At 39.4% G+C, this 22,239-nt stretch overlaps 1 protein-coding gene across 6 annotated transcripts in view; it reads right to left on the bottom strand.

Annotated features, from left to right (window-relative positions):
* The window catches only part of FUT9 (fucosyltransferase 9), a 97,715-nt gene extending 85,225 nt beyond the window's left edge, over positions 1-12,490 (bottom strand). For 2 of the 6 annotated variants that reach the window (XM_066547501.1, XM_066547505.1), the window contains exon 1: positions 12,297-12,490. Coding sequence is in view for 1 of the 6 variants with exons in the window: in XM_066547500.1 (XP_066403597.1) it covers positions 11,072-11,216 (145 nt within the window). In the remaining 5 variants the exon portion in view is untranslated. Of the gene's footprint in view, positions 1-11,071; positions 11,217-12,296 lie in introns of those variants that run through there. The other 4 variants (XM_066547504.1, XM_066547503.1, XM_066547500.1 and 1 more) reach the window with 3 other exon arrangements.
* Positions 12,491-22,239: the final 9,749 nt, after the last annotated feature.

Raw genomic sequence — 22,239 nt, 5'->3', positions numbered from 1 at the left:
AGCTAAGGCACATTTCTGACCTGAAAGTGCCTATGAGTGAAATTTTTTTCTCAACTCAGGACTGTGTTTATGTGTTTAAAAGGTCATCCACCTCAGTGGTAAGTGCTCTAATTACTGGATATTTGGGCATCAATTAGCAGCATGTTCTAATAATTTTGGAGAAAAGGCAGGTTGTTCTTATATATTTATTTTCAGAGTACAGTAGAGACCTCCCCAGTGCCGAAAGGAGGTACCTTAAAAGTGTAGGTTTTATGTCTATTACTGTCCCATGACATTTTCTTGAAGCTATTCTTCCTTCTGCTCAATGATTTCTCTGGTTGCCCCTCTTAGCCATCTATCTCCTGTGCTTTGAGCAGGAAGCCTAACTCAGGGTAGAGAAAATCTTTATAAACAAAGCCCCTGTCAGATCAACATTGCAATGCTTGATGGTTGCATTCAAAGAAGTGTTAGGGAGCTAAAAGCAGACTGATCCACACATCTCTTTTGATGTCTTGCCCCCATGCTGGATGGAGCATCCATATTTTAGTGTTTATGAGGTGTATGGGCATCCCTCATAAGGTAAGCAGTACACACTGTAGTGGGAAACCCAGAGAGCTGTGTAATGTCATGGCACTGAAAAGGAACTTTGATACAGAGGAGAGTGTTAATCACAAAGTCTGTTTTAAATTTTACCCAGCCAGAAGTTAAGCAACCTGTATAAGATTAAAAAGAGATGCATCTATCTGTTCAGACTTCAGATTTTGTTAGCCAAGTAAACTTATTTTTAGAAACTGGAGGGAGGGTAAAAAGAAATTGAATCAAGCTTTTTTTTTTAAAATAAAAGGATAAGAGATGTGCCAATGTTCTCCTAATGATAGATTTGATTGATAGATTAGTGATTAGATTTGCTGGCCAAAATATTGACAGTCTGAGTTCAATTTTGCCGATTCCCTGCTCTAGTTGTGACACTGCTACTCCCAGAGACTGTACCGAGATAAAACATTGGCCACACCTGCAGGAACCATGATCAGAATGGGGGAAATGAGTATTTATTTGCCCACACAGTAGGGGTGAATGGCTCTTTAGTCTAGTGCCTGACACAGCTGCCCAAGGAATGAGTAACTGACTGCAGTACTTGGTCAGTGAGCCAGAACAATGAAATATTTACAGTTCTCAGGCTTGCTCAATATTCAGAAGACTTAAGGATCTTCTGGGGACAGGAGCAAATAAAAATTTCAAGGCTAAGAACTGAGTTAGGAATGTGCAATTTCAGGACAAGGTGGTGGAGTTTGTTGTTGGGAACCTAGGAAACTGACCCTGGACTGGGAGACACGGTGATGGTTTGCAGTGAATCCCAATTGCCTCACATTGGTTTGGTTTGGGAGCAGTTAAATCCATGCCCAAGCTAATCCACCTTGGGCATGGATTAGATTTCTCTTGAAGCAAAGTAAACTGGAAGCTCTGCCTACAGTCTGTACCAAATGTACTGTAACCTGCAGTGGGGACAAAAGGTTCTGAACTAATTAGTCCTCTGAATAGCCTCAAACTACTTTCAGGGTAATAGCATTTTGTCTGAGACAGGAAACTGTATCTAGTCTGTGGTAAAACATATTGATCATGCTTAAATATAAGGATCTCCATACCAGATGCTTTGATCTACTGCTCGGCTCTTATTGGGCTGAATTAGTTGCTAATACAGACAAAAACACCCAAGTCACATTTTCTGCTGCATAAAAACCTCTACAGAGCTGTAAGTCTCTGTGTGGCTTTTGCTCTTGTTCATCACAGGTAATTGTTAGCGAAAGCTTCAAATTTCCCCCATTTATTTTTCCCTAGGGCAAAAAAAAAAAAACTTCAATAATTAAGTAAGAAGGAATAATTGGGAAAATGATACAAAGGACAAGGTGGAAATTAAGAACTGAAATAAAACAAATACAAAGGAACAAAATGCAGGAAGAAAGTTTCACAGAAGGTAAGGAAATGTTAAGTAATGACTAAGAGGGAACAAACTAGAAAGAAAAACAGGTGGTAATGAATCAGGAGGAAAATGCTATTTTGAAGCAATAGTTTGTAGAAAGCCTAAAAATATATGTGTTTCATATATATAGAGAGATTGATTTTTTTGTACATTCAAATGTATACATACCAGTAGACAGCTATCTAGACTGATCAGAGACTATCTTCCCAAGTCTAACCAGCATTTACTCATTGCTGGTGAAATAGCCTATGATTATCACACATTGCCTCCCCTTCATGGCATCAAAATTGTGTCCATATTTTAGGAAAAATCTATGCTTAACTGATTCTGTACTATATGATGAGGCATGGCTGAAGCTGGGGATTGGGAACTTAGAGCCTTGGCTTCCATTTGTAGCTGTGCTTCTCTGACCTCCAGGGAGGGATAATTCTGGAGTTATTTTTTTCTACCTACCTGAAAACCATAGATAATCCATAACCATTACAAGGCATTAAGCACTTACAAAAACAGGGCACAAACATCAAAATTACTTATTCTATAACAAGAAAGGAACAAATATCTGCATAGTAATGTGAGCAAAAAGAAATACAAATTAGGCCAATCAATTAGGCAAATCCAAAAAATTTCAAGAAAAAAAATTCACTTCTTAAATTCACCACAGCAGATTGCTCTATTGGGAAACAAAAAACCCCAAAACAGATGAGTTTCAGGGTGGAGGATTTTAACCAGGCAGGGTGCCTGAGGAGATCATCTGCTGTTGCAGACCAGGAAGAACAGAAGTATATATTTGTGTGTATGTACATCTGTATAATTTGATATATATGCATATTCCTTTGTAACTGTGTATCTATATATGTATGTGTATTTATAGATGTATACACTAAAGAATTATATATATACAAAGCAATTATGTGGTTAAGACACAGTGATTCTTTCCATCAGATTAAACTACTGCTGTTATACACCTTAACACAGAAAACTGCAGGTTTTCCAGTAACTTCTAGCAGGACATTATATAATTCCTGTAGATCTAAAGCTCTAAAAGCATCTAAAGATCGAAAGCATGAATTTATCTAGGAAGAATGAAAGACAGCTTGGTATTTTTACACCAAAAAAAAAAATCTTGGAGCTGTGCAATTTTCAAGAAAATGTTGTTTTGAAAGAGGTATATTTGTAAGGTTTCTCTTCTGAAATACCTTTCCACTGCAGTGGCTTTTTCCATTTTAAAGTAACAAATTGGTTTGGTTTTATCATAATCAATCTTTTAAATTTATCTACCACTTAGTTGACCTAAAGCAGAGTTACTGACTGAAAAAAAAAGTTCACTTCTTAAACATTCAATTTGTTTTTGTTCTTTTGGAGAACTGGTTAAACTGTAAAATTTCCATAAATGAAATAATGTTTTCAAATGGCCGAGTGCTTCATTGATAATGTAACAGACTCTCCTTCTGTCCTTTTATTGAATTGAGTTGATTCATTCATATTGTAGTTTGCATGTGCAAACACATAGCAGCCATCTTCCTATTTATTTCATTGATTGAATCAAATTAAATTATTTTCAAGCTCATGCTGGATTTTATCAACTGTATAAAAATTCTCAGCCTTGAGTTTCATAGCAGTGCTGCTGTGTTTCACTCCAGTGCAAGTAGTTTGGAGTTCCTTCCCATTGAACATTGGAACCACTTGCCATGCAAGGCTTAAATGTCTATTGTCTGGAAAGCTCTCTAAAACAGATGTAATGGTTGTTGTTATATTTTTTTTTCATTATGATTGCTTTAAAAATACAGATGCTCTCATCCATTTGTGCTTGCCTTCTCTAGGATGTCTGTGGAAAGAAGACTTTTCATCTCAATGGGGCCTTAAGGAAACATACTTCTAGCTATATGCATTTTAACTGCCAAAATATTTTAAATGTCATTTTAAAATTTCTCATAGCTTTCTCCCTGAATATACTTTAGTTTGAATCTCAAATACTGTCAGCTTGTGGCAGGTGGGCATGCAGGCCAGTGCTGGAGGTCCAGCAGGTCAGGAAGCTATGTACACAGTTCTGAGGCTCAGTGAGGTCAAATAATTGGAGATTTTGTCTGTGTTCCCCAAGAAGCTCTGCTGGGGAGGCAGCTGGTCCTTCCTTTGCTCACCAGGCAAGCTGCCCAGAAAGGGTGGCTGGTAAGCATCTGTAGGGAAGCCATGGAGACCATCCAAGCAGTGAAGCTCAATCCCTTCCCCGAGCTCCTACCTTCCAACTCTAATACCAGTCCTAATACTGAATGTAGGACATCAGCTGTCTCAGTGTAGCTGGCTGAGGTGTTTGTGGCAAACATTCTCACTGGAAATTCTCCTAATTATTGCAAGTTCTAGAATTAGCAAGCTTGTTACCTTCCCAAAAGCCATTTGTTGGATACTACTGCATTTTCTTTTCCCATTAATCTAAACGAGGTAGCTTAAAAACTCTTTTTTAAGTCTGGTAGTTGCAGGAAACTAATTAGCATTTGTGTCAGAGCAATCTTACTTCATTATACTTAAACATTGGCCTTTAAACTATGGGTATTTAGAACTGCTGAACAACAGTCTTAAGCAGCTAGTTTGTGAAAATCTTCTATTGTCAGCTTAAATAAATCATAAAATCAGTATAGCCTAGGTCGAGAGCCTTGGCTGATAAATTTTATTCTAAACATAACATACAGGCAATAATTTAATTGTTTTAAGTGTAGTTTGGTGTCCTCTTATTCCATTTAAATGCAATACTCAGCAGCAGTGGCTGTAAAATATTTACCATTTCAAATTCTAAGTTGCATAACTTTATGTTTTTCTGTTTTTCAAGATAAATAAGTAGTCTTCTGTTACTGACCCACACTGATGCCAATTCTAATTTCAAAGCATGAATTATTTCCATTGAAAAATAATCTTAATGGAGAATTCCAGCTCAATTTCTACCAAAAGTTCTACCCTCTCCCTCTAAGACAATATTTTCACTGCTTTGCCAAACAAGGGCTCAATTCTGATAAATTCAAGTACTTGCCACATGAGTAACTTGATATGCAAAATCAGTCAATTTATTGGAATACACACTCCCTGTGCTCTGCATTCTCACAAATAATTTTAGGATTGATGCCTTCATTCACCACAACCCTAATTTTAAGGAAGGTGTTTCTTTTCTAGTTTAAGCCATGGAAGAAAATTTACTGAAATACTATCTTGTCAGAATACAGGTTCCACTCATTTTGCTTCCCAAAATTGAAATAACTTTGCTGGGTTTAGTTTGAAAGGAAAAAAAAAAAGAAGATTTAAAACCAGAAATATTTAAATTGTTTCTGGTATGCTGGTATGTGTATTACAACACACATACAACACCTTTTATTCTATCCAAAACGTTTTGGTGAATAAACTGTTTTTTGAGGATTTCTAAATTTGTGCCTTTTATTTCAAAAGGAGAGATTTGAAATTTGAAATGTCACAGAGAAAACTGGTTTTGTTGCTTTGTGAGCCTGCTTCACCCCGTGGTGTCTGGCATGGTCTCCCTGCCACCTGCGTCCATCTGTCCTTGGTCAGTAATCTGCTCTGGGCACTGCTGTTGGTACCTGACTTCACAAGATGTGGCGACTCATTTGAAGAAAGTCCTTGAATATACAGGGAGTTAATGCTGCTTAATTTTAAAAATAAAGGCTCTTGACAAATACAAATTGCCCCCCCACCCCCCCCCCACCATATTCCATATTTCAAAAAGCCCATACTCATTGCCTCAAAGAGAAAAATAATTTTGAAGGAAGCATATGTTTTATGTCATTGTGACCTTCAAAGCTTAGACCTTATGGATCCCTGCCTCTCACCTCTGTTCTAACACTGGAATGGGAAAACAGGCTTTCCTGCAGTTTCAGCTCTAACACACTTTCTCAGTTTGAAATTCCTGTAGTAGCTGTCCTGGATAAACTAAGAGGAAGAAGACATCTGCAGAAAAGACAAGAGACCTTTGAACAGGTGGATTATTAATCAAATATTCATTTTCAGTGTTGGTGGCTTTCCTTAATTCAGTAGCATTATTTACATTGTAGGTTTGGACTGTAGCATAAAATGATTACAATAGTTTTAAGCTGATTTTTTTTCCCAAAAGAGTACTAGGCTTAAATTAGACAAAATAAGCCATTTTACATAAAGATCCATGATAAAAAACAGATGTCTATTTTCTCTACACTTGTTTTTACATTCAAGTATTTATTTGATTTTTTAGTGGCAGATATGGGGAGAAAAACCCAAACCTCAAAACATTAGTGTTAGAATGTTTCAATTTAGCCAGGTATGGGAGTTACATAATTAAATAATTTTCTACTATCAAATAATAGTTAAATAATTAATAATTTTCTACTATCAAATCAAAAATGAAGCATTGTTTGGTAAAGAAATAAAAATCTATGAGGCTGTTTGCTCATAGATTATATATGTATTCCAGAATCAAATATCTGGCATTTATAGTCTCTCTACAAAATAAAAAATACCAAACCAAACAAAAAAAAATCTGTGAAAAAACTTTTTAAAACAAAAGAAAAATATTTGTGTGTAGTTAATTAATTTCCTCTACCCCAGTCTCTGAAATAAAAATAAGTAATTCAAGTAAGCTCTCCTTGAAGAACTAAATGTCCCAGGGGACTGGTAATCACATTTTTGGAGCCTTTCACCTCTAGTTCACTGATTCAAATACAGCCAACATGCAGTAGTGACGGAAAATCATCGAGATTTGAAAGCTGGTTTGTGGCCTGTGTGAAATGAACTGGAATTTCACTCCATTTCTTAGAGGATGCTGAGCAGGCACTCGCACTTGTGAAAGCACTGATCCTTAGCTCCTTGCAGGATCCAGTCGGGCCCCCATAGAGTCACAACCAGGGCTGAGGTTATCAACTAAAATCCCATTCCAGACAAATTTCCTCAGTACATTGATCCCTTGGAGCAAATTGGTCCTTAGGCACCTGGAAGATCTCACTGGGCAAATGTTTTCTCCTTGTCAGGAAGCTAGTGAAACCAGGCTGAAATGGCAGATCATTCTGGGGTCACCACACTGCACTGTTGCCTCCTGTGCCCCACAAAGGCTGGGTGAAAAAAGAGTTTCATTTTCCAATTCTGGTGATCTAGTACTTTGTACTTTCAATTGGCATTAGTTATACTTAATTTAGGGAGAAAAACAGCAGAAAAATGTTTCTTCCAGCAGAAAGAAATAACTATATTTTTGAGGGCAAGGGTGACTTTGTCTCTTTATTTAGACAGAGGTTCATCCATAGTTAGGAACAGTTAATAAAATGTTGTTTATGGAGATCATACCTACCATTTATAGAAAATTTGTCTGACAATATTTTTTTTCATCATCCAAAAATTATCTCAGTTCTGTTTCCAAGGGAAGGCTTTACATTATCTCTTAAATGATTGCATCTCCTTTATGCTCAGGACTTATCTTCACAAAACTTGCATATGTTTATATGAAAATAAAGTAGTTTTTTAATGAACATTTAATATCTTGTATTAGGAGTTTCCTCAGAGGGAAGAAAGAAAAGTCTATCTTCATTAACCACTAAATAGAACGTGGGGAAATTAAAACATTTGGATGTCGTGTCAGTTATATAGGTTGTCTTCTATGATGTCACATTTGATTTTCTTTTTTTATGACTTTGACAGCATCATATTAAAAATTTGATTGCACTATGACGGTACAGGCTTTGAATTATTCAGCTTATAAGTGCAGTCTTGCAGGAAGGCTGTTTTGTATTTCTTGCCATTTCTGCAAAACTGACATTTAAAAAAATGCAAAAAGAAAGGAAAAATGGTTACCAATAACTAATTAATAACTTGAGCTTGGCAAAGGTAACATCATTTTAATAGAATATCACACAAATTAAAAGCAGATTAACTATCATGTGCCACGTTTTTTAAAAGTCACTTGAAACATTATTCTCAGATTGACATTTTGGCCCTGAGAAATAGATAGCAAGCCTCCAATTCATTCTCAGCAAAGTCAGGACTTCATTCTAACTGAAGAAAGCCCATACATTTCTAATCTGATTTCAGCAACTATCACTCTGAATTCTTGTGGTATTTAGTTGAAATACCCATCTCTTCTCTTAGCACACACTCATGCTATTAGTGTTTACTGAAGTCAATGGGGCTTTTTCCATTTGACTCCCATAAGGGAGTCAAACAGTCAACACTGGAGTCTCTTGGGCAATTTTTGCAACTCTTTCAGGATTTATACTGTGCTTTTTCCATGATGTCTTGTTTTTGCCAGCTTTCCTTTTTGTTCCATTTTACTACTGTCTAGTGTTAAATAAGTGCAATCTGTTGGTTCATTTGAATCAAATAACTTTATTTGTAACCCTTTTCAGAGTGTCCAAATTTGTCTTCGTTATGACTTAAGGTTATTTTTAAACCACTAAGGATATTTTTAATCACTAAAGATAGAAACATCTACCCTTCATCTTGATTAAATTAATCTAGTCCTTTCGTGTCAGAACCTTAAAGCAAATAATGCCATTTTAAGAAATGTTTTATTCCCACTCCCTAATATGAAATTTTAGTGGTATTAGATATGAAAATATCATTCAAAGTCAAACCTTTTTCCAGTTAACATGACTATTATTTGGTCACAATTTAGCTGCCCCTAGCAAAACATGTATTCTTTCTCACAAGAATTATCTCAGCTGGGCTGTCCGGGCAGGTAAGAGCTGTAGGCCTGACTACTGCTTAGGAGGGTAAAGTGTGGAATATTCCATATGAGATACAAAATAAACCCTTCCAGCTATGATAATGGGGAAAAATACAAATGATCTTTTCGTGTCCCCATTCCTCAAAAATGGATAGCAGGGTTGTCTTTGATTCTGCTCACAGCAGTGCCTGGGGAGAATCTCATACTGAGTTAGCTGGGATCAGAATCATGACGATGGTTATACTACGAAATGGGCTTGCATTCCCTCAGAAATACTTGATGTTTATTCAAGAGCTCTGTCTGTCATTAAATATATGTATTTTGCTGTTCTTCCTCTCTCTTCCAGCATCTCTAAATTCCAACTCGAAGATAAGAGTGCCTGTTTTCATGATTAGCAGTGAAAATTAATTATGGATCACTTACACTACATTATTTTAGTTCACTTATTTAACCTGAATCTAGCCTGTTTCTACACATGAATCACCCTGGGATAGCATTTTTTCATCCTTAAATAAACATTGACATGTTTGTGTTGCTTTCCTACTGATAAGCCAAACATTTCAAAATGTACAATTGGAAACAAGATACCACAATTCAATAACATTTCATTCTGCAATATCAATATCAGTCTTCAAATATTCTGATGGAAATAAAAATGCAGGAGCTGCCAGGACAAAAAATTCTCTGTCCCTATCATTTACTGCCCAATCTCTACCCAAGCAAACTCTGGTAGAAGACAACAAATGATATCTACAAAAGTGCAGAGTAAAAAATGTCAAAGTAGTACAGCCCACTACCAATTTTATGAGTTTTAACATCCATCCTCCTCAATGGTTTCAGGGTTTAAACACTGTGTCCAAAAAAACCTGACTAAACTGATATCAGAATCAGAGTGTTTCCCTTAGAACTATATGTGTTTTGACTGAGAATAGGCTGACCATTAAAGGTGATAGAGAAACTTATTTCCATAATAACATTTAAATCTTATTTTTTCAAACTGCCACCAGCTGTGGCAGGTAAGATGTGCTGAAATCATTCAGATGAATCTCATAGAGATTCCTCTCTGCATTACAAGGAGAAAACTATCATCCTGTGACTTGTACAGAAAAGCAAAATCTACAGTTACAAGATTTTTCAAATGATGTGCTTTACTTGTATGTGAGAACTCTTGAATCCCTTTACCCAGTGTAAAGCAGGACTAAAGAAATTCTCTGCAAGTAAGAAACAACACTATGAAAAAGTATCAGTGAAATACATGAAAAAGCACAAGCCATAATCAAGCTAAAATTACAACAAAATTTAGCAAAAAGCCGGAATTAGGTGGGGGGGGGAAGACATTTTCCCCCAGCCTCCTCCAGTCATTAGCGTTATCACAGCACCCGCTTCTGGAGAAGGGAGTGAAGATTGAGTGTGAATCTTATATTTGTACTTGCTGTCTATTTGGCAAAGAGGCACGAGGCTGCTTTATTTATCTTTTTGATAATTTTTTTCTTTTTTCCTGTCCTTTTGAATTAAGGCAGTTTCTAGGTCTTCCCTGTGCCAGAGATAAAAAAAAAAAAAAAAAAAATAAAAGCATCGGGGACCGCTGCTGCCATAACAACCCTTCCACAGGGAACTATTGGGATACAGATAGTTACTACACTAGCTACCACCAGCCGTGTGCATCATGTCACATAAAAACCAGAAAACCCTTTTCAGAGACAGCATCCCGCCGTTTGCACTCGCGGTTCTGGGCAGCGAAAGAAGAGCAAGCGAAGACTTCCAGCCCCTCCACCCCCACCCCCCCTGCCCCCGTCACTTTATTTATTTAATTATGCCGGTGGAGGGAGTGTTAGAAAAGTCCATTTGAGCCCTGAGCCCTGCCCGAAGCCGCCCCCGAGCCCCGCGGGAAGGGCCGCGGCTCCGGGAGGGGGACCGGGACCGGGACCGGGACCCTCCGCCGCCTCCCTCCGGGCCACTCCGGGGCAGCCGCCGATTCTGCCGAGCTGGGTCCTCCCTCCCCACCTCCAAAGGGTCCCTCGCAAAAGTTAAGGCGCTGCCCCCTCTCCGAGCCGCCCCGGGCGCCCGGGGGTGCGGGCTCGGGGGCTCCTGGCCCCGGCTGGGAGCGGCGCTGCCGGGGTGTCCATGGGAGATCCCCCTGGGAACGGGCAGCGGTGCCCGGGAGGGGCAGCAGGGCGGGAGCCCCGCTGCTCACATCCCGGCGGAGCGGCGGGGACATCCCGGCTGCCCCGCGGACCTTCCGCACGGGCGGAGCGGGCCGGGCCGGGACCCTCCGCTCCCCCAGGGCGGGGGCAGGGCGGGAGCGCGGAGCCTCCGCCGCGGCCCCGCTCCCCCAGCACTCACCCCCGGGGCCGCTCCGGGATGGGAGGCGCGGGAGCGGGGATGCAGGGCAGGTGCTTTTCGGGGCGAGGGCGCCGGGCCCGGTCACTCACCCGTCCGAGGCGGGGGCTGCGGATGGCGCGGCGGCGGCGCTGCCCCCGGAGCGCGGGGGGCTGCGGGGCAGGAGCAGCAGCGGGCGCGGGAGCAGGGGCGAGCGGCGGGGCCCGGGCTGCTCCTGGGCGCGCTCTCGCTGCCCATCCCCGGCGCTGCCGCCGTCGCCGCCGCCGGAGGAGGATGCGAGGGAGAGTCAGCCCCGGGCGCGGGCACGCGCAGCGGCGGAGCGGGGAGCGGGGGGGGACCGGGAGCGGCGCGGGGGCGCGCAGCGCAGGGGGAGAAGCTGGGAAGCTCGGGCTCTCGCTCTGTCCTTCGGCGCTTCCATCCCCTCGTCCCCCAGCCTTTATTTTCTCATTTTTCTACCCCTTCTCCCTCCATCCCTCATCCCTGCATCCCGCATCCTCCCACCCATCCGTCCCTCACCCCTCCATCCCTCCACCCGTTATCCCTCATCCATCCGTCCATCCCGCCATTCCTCAGCCCCTCCGTTTCCCCGGCCGCGGAGCCGCCGTCCCCCCGCGTTCCCCTCCCCGCGCTCTCCGCCGCAGGGTGTCCCCGGAGCTCCCCGGGGCACGGCAGGCGTGATGCTGCCCCCGCGGGCATCCACACTCCCCCTTCCCTCGTCCTGCCCCCGGGAAGGGCGACCTGCTCCTCTGAAGGACAGGAGATCCCCAGCCCCGCTCCCCCACTCCCGCCACAATCCCTAAAGAAAAAGCACCGCTAGACAGAGCTTTCCTATCCTGCTCTCCTGCTCTTCCTTTCTTCTGCTTTTTTTTTTTTTTTTTTCCTACACGGCCGGAGGAAAAAAACGGTTCTGTGGTAGGGAAAAAGGGGGTAAACAAGGGAGAAACATAGAATACAATAATCATTGACTGCATGAGAAACCAACCTTACACTGGATTAGTTTTTAAAAGCAGTCTTTCAAGCCTCCTCCTGAAACCTAAAGGATTTCCTGGATGTTTATTTAGGATCAAAAATAATACTGATCATTAAATATAAAAGAAAAAAACAGCTCAAAGTACATTGTGTAAAGATGAGACCTATGAATCAAGTGAGTCAAAAAAAAAACAAGCACACCAAAAGCTGCCTATCAACTCTTTATCCTCGTCCTGAACTCTCCCTGCATTATATAATGTTGATAACCTGCTGCAAGTACATTTGGGGAAAAGATACTGCAATGATGAGAACATTCTGCTTTTTATTAGAGCACATTAGTATCCTTACCTGACAAGTAGTTGCTTCAGAGGTTCATTTGCATGTTTCTCATCAACCCTCCAAGTAAACAATTTACTCGATTTTCAGTGCAGACATATGATTCCCTGGTGTCACTGTCTCTGTCCTAGACGTTTCTGAATGGCTTGTGGATTAACTTACTGTGCTCTTCTGCTCTGCCTTGTACCAGGAGCTGTGCAGGTATCAACAGCTCCCACTTGTGAAGCCAGGAAAGAGAGAGATTGGGTAGATTTCCACGTAGCTCCACAAACTGCTGATTTGCTGTAAGGGCTAGAGTCATTTAGAGAGTAGGTCTGGTCTTCTAGCAGGTTTATTCAGAAAGAGAGGCCTGACCCAAAATTCACTGTAGACAATCCAAATATTTCTATAACCATGGTGGGAATTGGTTTAAACCCCTGTGAGCTTGCTGCTGGTGTGAAGGTATTTTTGAGTGCAGCTACTCTAGTGAGAACTCCCTGGGAACAAGAAAAATTACTCCCAGGGAGCAGGAAAAGGTACTAAAATATGCATCTTTTTCATAAGATTATTGAGAGAAGGTCAGGGACCTGTCTCTGTTTCCCTGCAGCTGTTGGCAAAAAATATGTACTAGAAGGCAGGTTACAGCCCCTGGCTGGAGGATGTCTTGTGTCGCTGTAGCCTCAACCAAGCTACCAAATACAAAAATGAAAAGGGAGGGAAATTACAGGTCCAGCTCTGGGCATCACTAAAGTCAGTAGGAGAAGAACTTAATGTTTCATTTTGAACCACTGCAGCCTGCAAAGAAACTCAACAAATTAATCTTTCAGTGTGCTTTTCTTCTCTGGTCTCAGTCCTGAGATTAGATCTAAGCACCATTCTAACTTGCAGATTTTTGCTATTTTGCCTGTATTTGTCCCTCCACCCCTCCTCTTTGCCTTCTCCAGCACAGGATCTAGGCTGTTAAGAGAAATGGAAGCAGTCAGAGAAGGGAGATAGGGCAGTGGGAAAGATTTGGGCTCTGTATAGATAATGACATCATCTTATCTAGTATGAGAGGCAAAGGAATTGGCTTATATTTTTTAAGATAGTTAAGATAGGAGTTTAAAATATTTCATGTAGTTTTTAATATAGTTAGATTTTTTTGTTGTTTCTCACTTGCTCTCTGCTGATGAATGACTTCAGTAGGGACAATACAATAGTAGTCTGGTAGTTAGAGTCATTCCTGAGAAATGAGAGGCTGAGTGTACACATTTTTTTCACTGAGATTCAGAATAGGAAATGAACCATTGAGGTCCTGTCTTTCCTCAGATGAATGCCTTTAGCTCTCCTATCTTTGACAACAAATTTAGCTTACATTAAAGCAAGCTTGTATGTGCCCACTGAATAGTTTTTTTCACCAAAATTATTTTGTTGGCAATTGGTCAGTTCTTCAGGAAATTACGGGGCTTACATCAGATTCTTGCATGCTCTTTATATATTTGTGCAAGGATTTATGTTTATGTACAATGATTTAGCTGTTTTTAAATTACAGCAGAATTTTGCTTATGAAGAATACAAATATTAACCTTTACATTTCAAAGTAATTGTAGTGAACTAGTTTAGTCTTAGATACTGGGTTTCATCTCTTCTATAAAGCCATTGTAATTGCAGTAAATATTTTTGCTCATTGAAGATAAAATGTAAGCTTTTTGTGATGATAGTGTTGCTATATAAATTGCCTTTGCAAAGGCTGGCTGCTGAGCTTGCCACCTTAGACTGGAAACACACTTATGCTGTCTTCTGTCTGAAGGTTCCAAAATATTTTCTGAGAGCACAGTAATAGGTTTTACCCACATAATGGGAAATGTGGATATTAATAGATATTTTTAAAGTAAAAAAGCACAATACTGTCAGGGTCAAAAGAAACAGAACAATATTACAAAAATAAAACAAAAGAAACAATTCCATTCTCAATCAGTTCCCCAGCTGCAAAAGTAGATTATTTATCAAAATAATGTAAAAAAAGAAAATTATTTATTTTTAATCTAACATGATCTGAATATTTACATGAGTTGTTTTTAAAGCACGAATATTTAAGAGCTTACTGAAATTCTTACGTGCTGTACCTAAATGTGTGCTCTTCCACTGGTGCTGTTTCCATAAAGTTAATCCCATCAGTGTTTGCAGGGATAGGCCTCCTCTTTTTGTCCATATTCATTTTAAAGGATCCAGAACCCATGCCTGTGGGAGTCCTGTGTGCATTTAACTATTTGCAATTGATTAGGGGTTAAGCGCATCATTTAAAAATCTATCACCGTTTGGCTCTCTGTTCTTGACATTCATTAGTCATGGCTTGCCTTAGGCCTGGCCCCGTTTCTGTGGCTGGATTGCCCAATGCCAGCACCTGGAGCTATGCAATCATCCTCAATGACCTTGATGAGCACAGGGGCTTGATGCACTTTGCAAACTTGGGGACAAGGAGTAGGATCCTAGACTGGGACCAGAATTGTGTTGTACCGTGAGAACTGAACCCAGAGTAAAGCTTTGGGTCTGATTAACAAACAACACACAATGTTGTTAATTGAATCTGAGAAAGAACTGTAGGCTTTCAGAACACACTCTGAGTGGTTTAAGTCTCTCTTTTTAGCCACATTAACTGTCTGTTAATGTCTTCATTTTAGAGAAAATAAAATAAATAAATAACTAAAATATTTTCTATATGGAAATGTAGATAATAGGTTATATTACTGCTTTCTTGTATTCACAGGAAATTTTATTTGCCCAAGATTAAGAATAAGTAATCTGCTGTGAAGTAGGGTGCTTTGGGTGTAGGGGTTTGGGGTTTGGGGGTTTGGGGTTTACTTTTTTGAGGTAGGGGTTTGGGTTTGGCTTTGGGCTTGGGTTTGGGGTTTTGTTTTTGGGTATGTGCATAGTACCATTTTTGTTAACCAAAGCTGTTTGCTAAGCAGCAGTTCCACATTATACAGGATAATCAGATTTAAAATTTAAAATTAAATGCCTCTGCATTATGACTCATAGGACTTGAAAAAGTGTTTTGCTCTAACAGGCCAAGACAAAGCAAGGACTTGATTCTTAAATCCAGAATGGTCTGAGGTAGTACTATCTTTAAAGGGACCATGCTGCATCTAAGCCTCAAACTCCACTGAGCTCAAAGGATGGCTATGAAAACTACAAGTATTCTAGTTAAGACTTTCTGTCACGAATTTCTGAACAAATTTGGTCATCTTCTCTTTCCAAACACAAAAAAACTTTACAGGGAAGCTTATATCAGCTGGTGAAAAAAGTGAGAGAGAAGAATTGAAATACAGCTACCCCTTTTCTATTACAGGAACAACTTAGGAGAGGGAAGATAGAATCAGAAACCAAACATATGGTATACAACTGGTATAACTTCCTTCCCATTTTAATCAAGTGTAAAAGGGACAAATAATTGAACTAAGGAACTTCAAAATGCTTACAGATTCTCATAATATGCAGAAGATCTTTACAGTTCTAGTCTCCAAGGAGATTCTTGAGTAAATAATAATGACTTTGGCCTCTTGGATAAATGAAGATGGATGCACTGAGAAAAATCTAATTATAGATTTCTCCTGCCTCTTTCCTGCCTTGACTCTTATCTTGTGCACCAGTATTATATTGTTGATACTTCATATATAAATATTTCAGTGGTGGTACACTAAATGGAAGCTTAATACAGGGAAAAGGGAGCACAAAAACTTCAACAGATTTGTTTCTATGTTAGTTCAGTGTTAAATCTGGTGGTTTTGGAAACAAAGAATCTACCAATTTCTTTGAAAATTACCCAGTGCTACCAAGTCAATAGAACTACACTGCAAGCTCTGTCTGTTCTGTGTATCATCAACAGAATTCTTCATTAAGGGCCATGTCTTCACTAGGAATGATTTAAAGTTATTCCTACAGTAATGTGCCATAGTAGTAACTCTTTCTAAATAAGGATGTACCTTCTTTTGTGAAACTTATGTACTGCATACTTTATTTGATCACCTCTGAATTAAACAAGCTAAGCAGCTGAACAAACTTAACAGCTAAAAGCTCTGTTTTTTTGTGGGTTGTTTTGTTTAGCTTTTCTTTTTTAGTTGTGGGTATGCTTATAAGAGGAGCTTCTGTAAGACATTTCCATATCAGTGGATCACAGGGCTATGCCCACAGAAGTCTGCAATGTAGGCATAGCTGAATTTCAAGTTGCAACTGGCAGCAGAATATAGTAACTGTTATTGAGTGCATCACTGGAAGAAAAGAAGGACCCAGCTGGTCTGGCCATTTTTACTGCTAACACTGAGGGAATAGAAACACAGCCTTTTCATGTGAGAGCCCAGTCTGGTTGGGCAGAGCCTACAGTTAGAAAAATGGACATGTTTTCTACTTGAAACATAAAGACAATTATAGAATGGTTTGGGCTGGGAGGGACTTTACAGATCTGTTGCAACCCTCCCTGGGCTGGGCAGGGACATTTTCCACTAGAACAGGCTGATCTCTATACATGTGACCAAACTAATGGAGAGAAGTACAAACATTTAACTCCATAGTAACTCATTTTACAGTGTCCTTGAAGGGACATATTAAACTTTAAGAGTCTTCTTGCCCATGTGAGAGTTAATCCTCTATTCTCTCAGTGTTTTTTTCAGTATCAGTTGCAACTGTTAAAAATTAATTATAAACCTGACTCTTTATTTTGCACTGTTCTCTTAGATTCCTGTCTTCTCTCATTTGTCTGGAAGGACTGTGAGGTACCTGGAATCACAAACCATCATTTGTTCTCACTTTTTACAGTATTTAGGACAATAGGATCATGTTCCACCGTATAGTTCCACCCAGTAGCTAGTAATAACAACAATGCATCAGCTCCAAATTCTATAATCGTGTGGGCTAGACAGCTGGGACACATGGAAAGCCTCAGATCCCTTTGATATTGACAAAATATGCAATGGAGTGGGAAGCAGCAGTGAAAAGTTTGTGTATGTAGACAAGCCAAAGTTAGTAGCCCACAGAGGGATTTGCCTTTGTGCTGACCACTGGAGATGCAGGAGATGTGGTGAAAAAGAATTTGGAGCTTAGGAAACCTCCACTTCCAGTATACATAATGTCAAAGGTTTTCATGACAGATAATGGTAAATTATTGTTTAAATATTGTTTGCAAATTTGCAGAGAAAGTTGAATTATGTTGTTTGAATTTAAGTAGATAATATCACTTGTATACTTTATGAATCATTAGAGAAACAATAGGGACAAAATCTGCTGGCACAAAGATTGAAACTTTTAAGAAAGTACATCTGGAAAAGTTTCCTTTTTTTTTTTTGAGTGTGTAAGATTGAAGAACAAGTTGCACAATGATTAATTTTTTTCCACCAAGACCCACTTCAATAAAATCCATACAGTAATTAATGTATTTTGAGCATTTACAAACTCCAGAACTTCATCTGTGTGTTCAAAACATGATCAGTCACACCGGATGTCAATATTCCAGCATGTCAATATTCCAGCTTAACTCACTCTCCTGAGGAAACATGTTCCAAAAACCCAGGAGGTTCTACTAAACCTCAAGCCACAAGATGAGTCAGAATATTAAAAAAAAAAAAAGTATTAATTTGCAGAATTACTGTTGTGATAATCTAGGGATTTAAGAGAGGAAACATCTTGGAGAAAGGAAATGTCTCTTGCAAAACTAACTGATAAATTTGGAAGAGAAGTGGCACTCCCATATCACCTTCTCTTCCCCTATCTTCTGTTGCTACCATCTCAATTATGACCACTCCTAATTGACTAAAATATCCCTGAGGGAGTGTTCAATTAGAATGACTTGTTCTCTGTCAAGGCTTCCTAACTATCTTTTAGGCTTCACTGAATTTTAGAAACATCCAATTCACAGGTAAATTTATGGTTGATACAAAATAATGCAAACTTTTCCAAACTAGTGGCTCATATTCTTTTACCTCTACATGTGTATATATATATATATTTAGTTTTAATTCTGGGGGAGGAAAGTCTATTATAAAATCTATTCTTATTATTTATATTACCCCTGATAAGGAATATAGTCTCTGGAACATCTAAAACATGCATATATTTGGAAATAAAGACAGTGAAGGCAAATGCAAGCAGAAGTAAAAAACAAGAATGTCATTGTATATTCTTGAATGCAAACAATTTTCACACTAGACAGTAGTTTTCCTCAATCTTTGATCAGTTTTTTATTCAATTCATGATAGAGCAGAAGTCTAGGACAGTGTTTGAGTTTATGCATATTAAGAAACAGTGCAGATATATAATGTTGAAAAAAAGGATTCATAACATTTACCTGTAATTAATTTTGGGGGGAAAATGCAACAAAACAAAACAACTCCACAAAACAAAACAACTCCACAAAACAAAAACCAAAACCAAAAAAGCCAAAACAAAACAAAAAAACCCCAAAACACCAAAACAAAAACCCAAGGCACGCTGCAAGGCCAAAAGAGAAGTGCTCCATACTGAGTTCAGTGAATGCATGCTGTAGATCCTGTGGTATGTGTCTGCCTCTTGTTCATCATCAAAGGCAGCCTGGGGTGCCATGGACTTAGCCTGGATGTGTGGATGTCACAGGACAGAAAATATTCTCCCTCAGGAAGTTTTTTTCCTTTTTGCTATCTAGCACCAAAATTTATTGTTTGCTTCCCATCCTTCAGAAAATCATTCAATCTTGAATTAAAGACTGAGTTATGATAAATTTTCCACTTACCTTGGCAAGCTGCAACAATGATTAATTACTGTTCTTCCTAAAATCTGTCTCTTCTCCCTAGTTTTTACTTTTCTATCTTCAACTTACCCAGAATCTGAATCTTTTTATGATGCTGTCTCTCAGATTAAAGTGTCTCAAAAATCTGAAGTCTTTTCCTCTGAGTTCTTATGAACTGTCATCAAGTTGCCTTTTGAACTTCTGTTTGACACACCTAAGTAGCTTGTGAATCAGGATAGAAAACCTGACAATAAGTCTCTCAAGGTGTTGAAGTCACTCTGGCTGAGTGATATTTGGAAGAATTTCTTAAGGATATCATACATTTGTTCATAAGTTTTTTTAGTTGTACTTACAGGTTCTTAAGAAAATAGAAGAAAAACAGATATCCTGTCCCTCAAAATTCTCTTCACAGGCTTGATTTTCCTGACTAGCTATAGCTTGAGCTGTGTTTTTTCTGCATTATCCATTCTACTGTGGGGTAAACCTGCCCATGACCAGGTGCTAGGATGTTTTGATAGCTTTCCCACTCTTTTTCTGAATGTTTCAAAGCCTTTAGTGTGATATTTCTTCCTGACAGCCCTGTCAAAAATATAAATTCAAACTCCTAACTTTCACATACTCAGAGACAGATTTTTTTTTTTAAGTTTTAAAAGCGTAGGTAAGCAAATTAGTTTGCAGATATCATTAGCCTAAGGATATGCTAACCCTGACTCATGGGTGTAAAGGATTTAATTTCTCATGTCTTCTGAGAAAATCCCTATAGGCACAATTTTTGGTACCTAAATATATTTTAATATATCACCCTTGTAGCCTTAGTGTCACAATACTTAGGTTTGCTGGAGAACTTTGTATATATACAACATTGGTCAAGTATATTTTGCTTTTAGATGTGAACACTCAGCACTGTTATAAATCAGACTCCATATGTCTTGGGTCGAATACTTACAAAAATTCTTTCTTTTAAGTTATCTTTTACTTATCAACTCTTACCCCCACCCCACCCAGTCACTGTGTGCCATTGCTTTTCCTCTTTACTTCAATAGTCAGATCACTTGAACACTCAGCATCTCAAGTCCTTTGCCATGACAAGAGGGATGTTGGTAGTTTCTTCCTCCTCAGGCAAGTGTAAATTTAGGCCTACTGTGGCTTTCTAAGAAATCCTACATTTAGGTCTTTCTTCTTTAACTTGCAATTTCAAATTACGTCTAAATTTAATTCTATATGGTGTATATTATATATGCCAGACACCACTTGTGCTCTTGGTGACTCCTGAAAGCAGTTTCATTGAGCTCCAGGAGTTTCATTCCAGGAGCCTCATTCCTTTAGTGCTCAGAGGTGGATAACAGGCAAGCTGTGCAGAGCCCTGAAGCCTCTGTGCTCCAGCCACTTTTCTGTGCACTTGTATTGCTCTACACCACATTGTTTTTCTGGAACCATAGATGTTCTACTCGGAATAACTACCAGAATAGCTACCTCTAACCAATATCTATTATTTACAGGGCATTTATCAACATTATAACAGCAATAAGTGCTGTAACACAAAATTATGCAAAACTAAGAAAGGCTAAAATAAATTAGGCGATGTCCACTTGGTCATTAGGCAACTGCAGTTTCAACTGCATAAGCTGGAATAAACATTTTCACTGGCAAAGGCAAGAGTAGATAGGAAGAGTCAGAAAAACTCCATCCTGAGCCTTTGCAGTTCTTAAAAACCTGTAATCTGTCACTAGCCATGGGGATACTGCATGTACTTGACAACTATTTATCTCATTTTAGAATGTAAAATTAGATTAGGTGAATCTAGTCTTTGGAGACCAGGCTACAGCTGGTCTAGGATTAGGCTACTACCAGTGGTGAGGAGCAAAATGTGTGTTCCTGAGCCTGACATTCTAATCATGGTAAAGATACACTTTCAGAGATCTTTGGGTTGTACCAAGCATGAAATCAAATATAGCTGGTAATCTTAAAAGTATAATGAGCTCTCCAACATTTTAATACCTACTGTTGAATAATTTCCTAAGAATTTCCAAGAATGAAAGTCCTACTACAGTAGTTGCGAGATGGAATTTACATCTCACCAACTAGATTGGCTTTTTAATTTCCTTTTTTTTTTCTTTTGCCTAAATTCATGACTCCAAGGAATGTTTTGGTTAATCATTAATGTTGGCCCAAGCTTTGCTATAAATTATTAGATAAATGCAGGTTGGACCATGAGACCAAGAGAAGGAGGATCACTTGCAGGAAGAGGTGTAAGCCATGCTGGTAATTCTGTGTGGTTTCCTGCTTGTCAGGGTATGGACAGTCTCTGGCTCCACCTTTTCATGTCAACCACAGTGTTTAAGAGTTTATAGCGACTTCCACCAGCACTGCAACATTTTAGAAGGGGAAAACTGAGCAATATGTGCAGAGTTCTGGCGTGTTACCCCTGCAAAGACTTTGATTTGGAGGATCAGCAGCAGCAATCTTCCCACTTGTAGCCTTGTCCAGGCTGCATGTGGAATGTAGTAGTTTTCTTTATTGACGGCAACCTTCCAGTATGCTGAGGCTATTCCAGTATGTGAAAACATCTGCATTTGGGGCATAAGGCCATGAGGATGCTGATAGAGAGTTTTGATAAAGTAGTTTTGCTGGAGCCATGAACAGACACATGAAAACATGATCTAGGTTCTTGGACTAGCAGTGGAACCAATTAGATCCCAGGTTCAGATTAGTATCTCTTTTTAAAGCCACTCGCAGTTGCTCATTCATATCCAGAGGGAGAAAGTGGTCTTTAATAGTAATTAAATGTCTCTTGTTTACTGTCATCTGTTGATTAGTGTAGTGAATTGATGCAACCTGCAGAAAAACACTCAGCAGGCACCACAAAGCCCTGTGTAAAACGTCTCTGTATTTCAAATCTAGTGGACCCGTAAAATCCCCGAGGATCACACAATCCCTAGCAAACCTTTGAGCAGAGATCAAACACTTTCCAGCTGATGGCACTGACTGTACACCATCTTATACTGTAACAATATACAGCATATGCAACATTTGCTGCTCCTGTGTAATGAATGGGTATTGCAGAAGGCACACAGAGACATTAAGAAGTACATTTTACACATTTCACATGAACACCACCAGTGTTAGCGTTCAAAAACACATAATCACATAAGCGATTATATGCGGTGCTTTTTATTTAAGAGCTCTGGGAATTGGGGTAGTTTCCACCCAAATCTGATTCCGGCCATACATTCGAGGTGAATG

Source organism: Molothrus aeneus, chromosome 3, assembly GCF_037042795.1.
Source record: "Molothrus aeneus isolate 106 chromosome 3, BPBGC_Maene_1.0, whole genome shotgun sequence".
Classification (NCBI taxonomy): domain Eukaryota; kingdom Metazoa; phylum Chordata; class Aves; order Passeriformes; family Icteridae; genus Molothrus; species Molothrus aeneus.
This window is presented reverse-complemented; position numbering and strand designations above follow the sequence as displayed.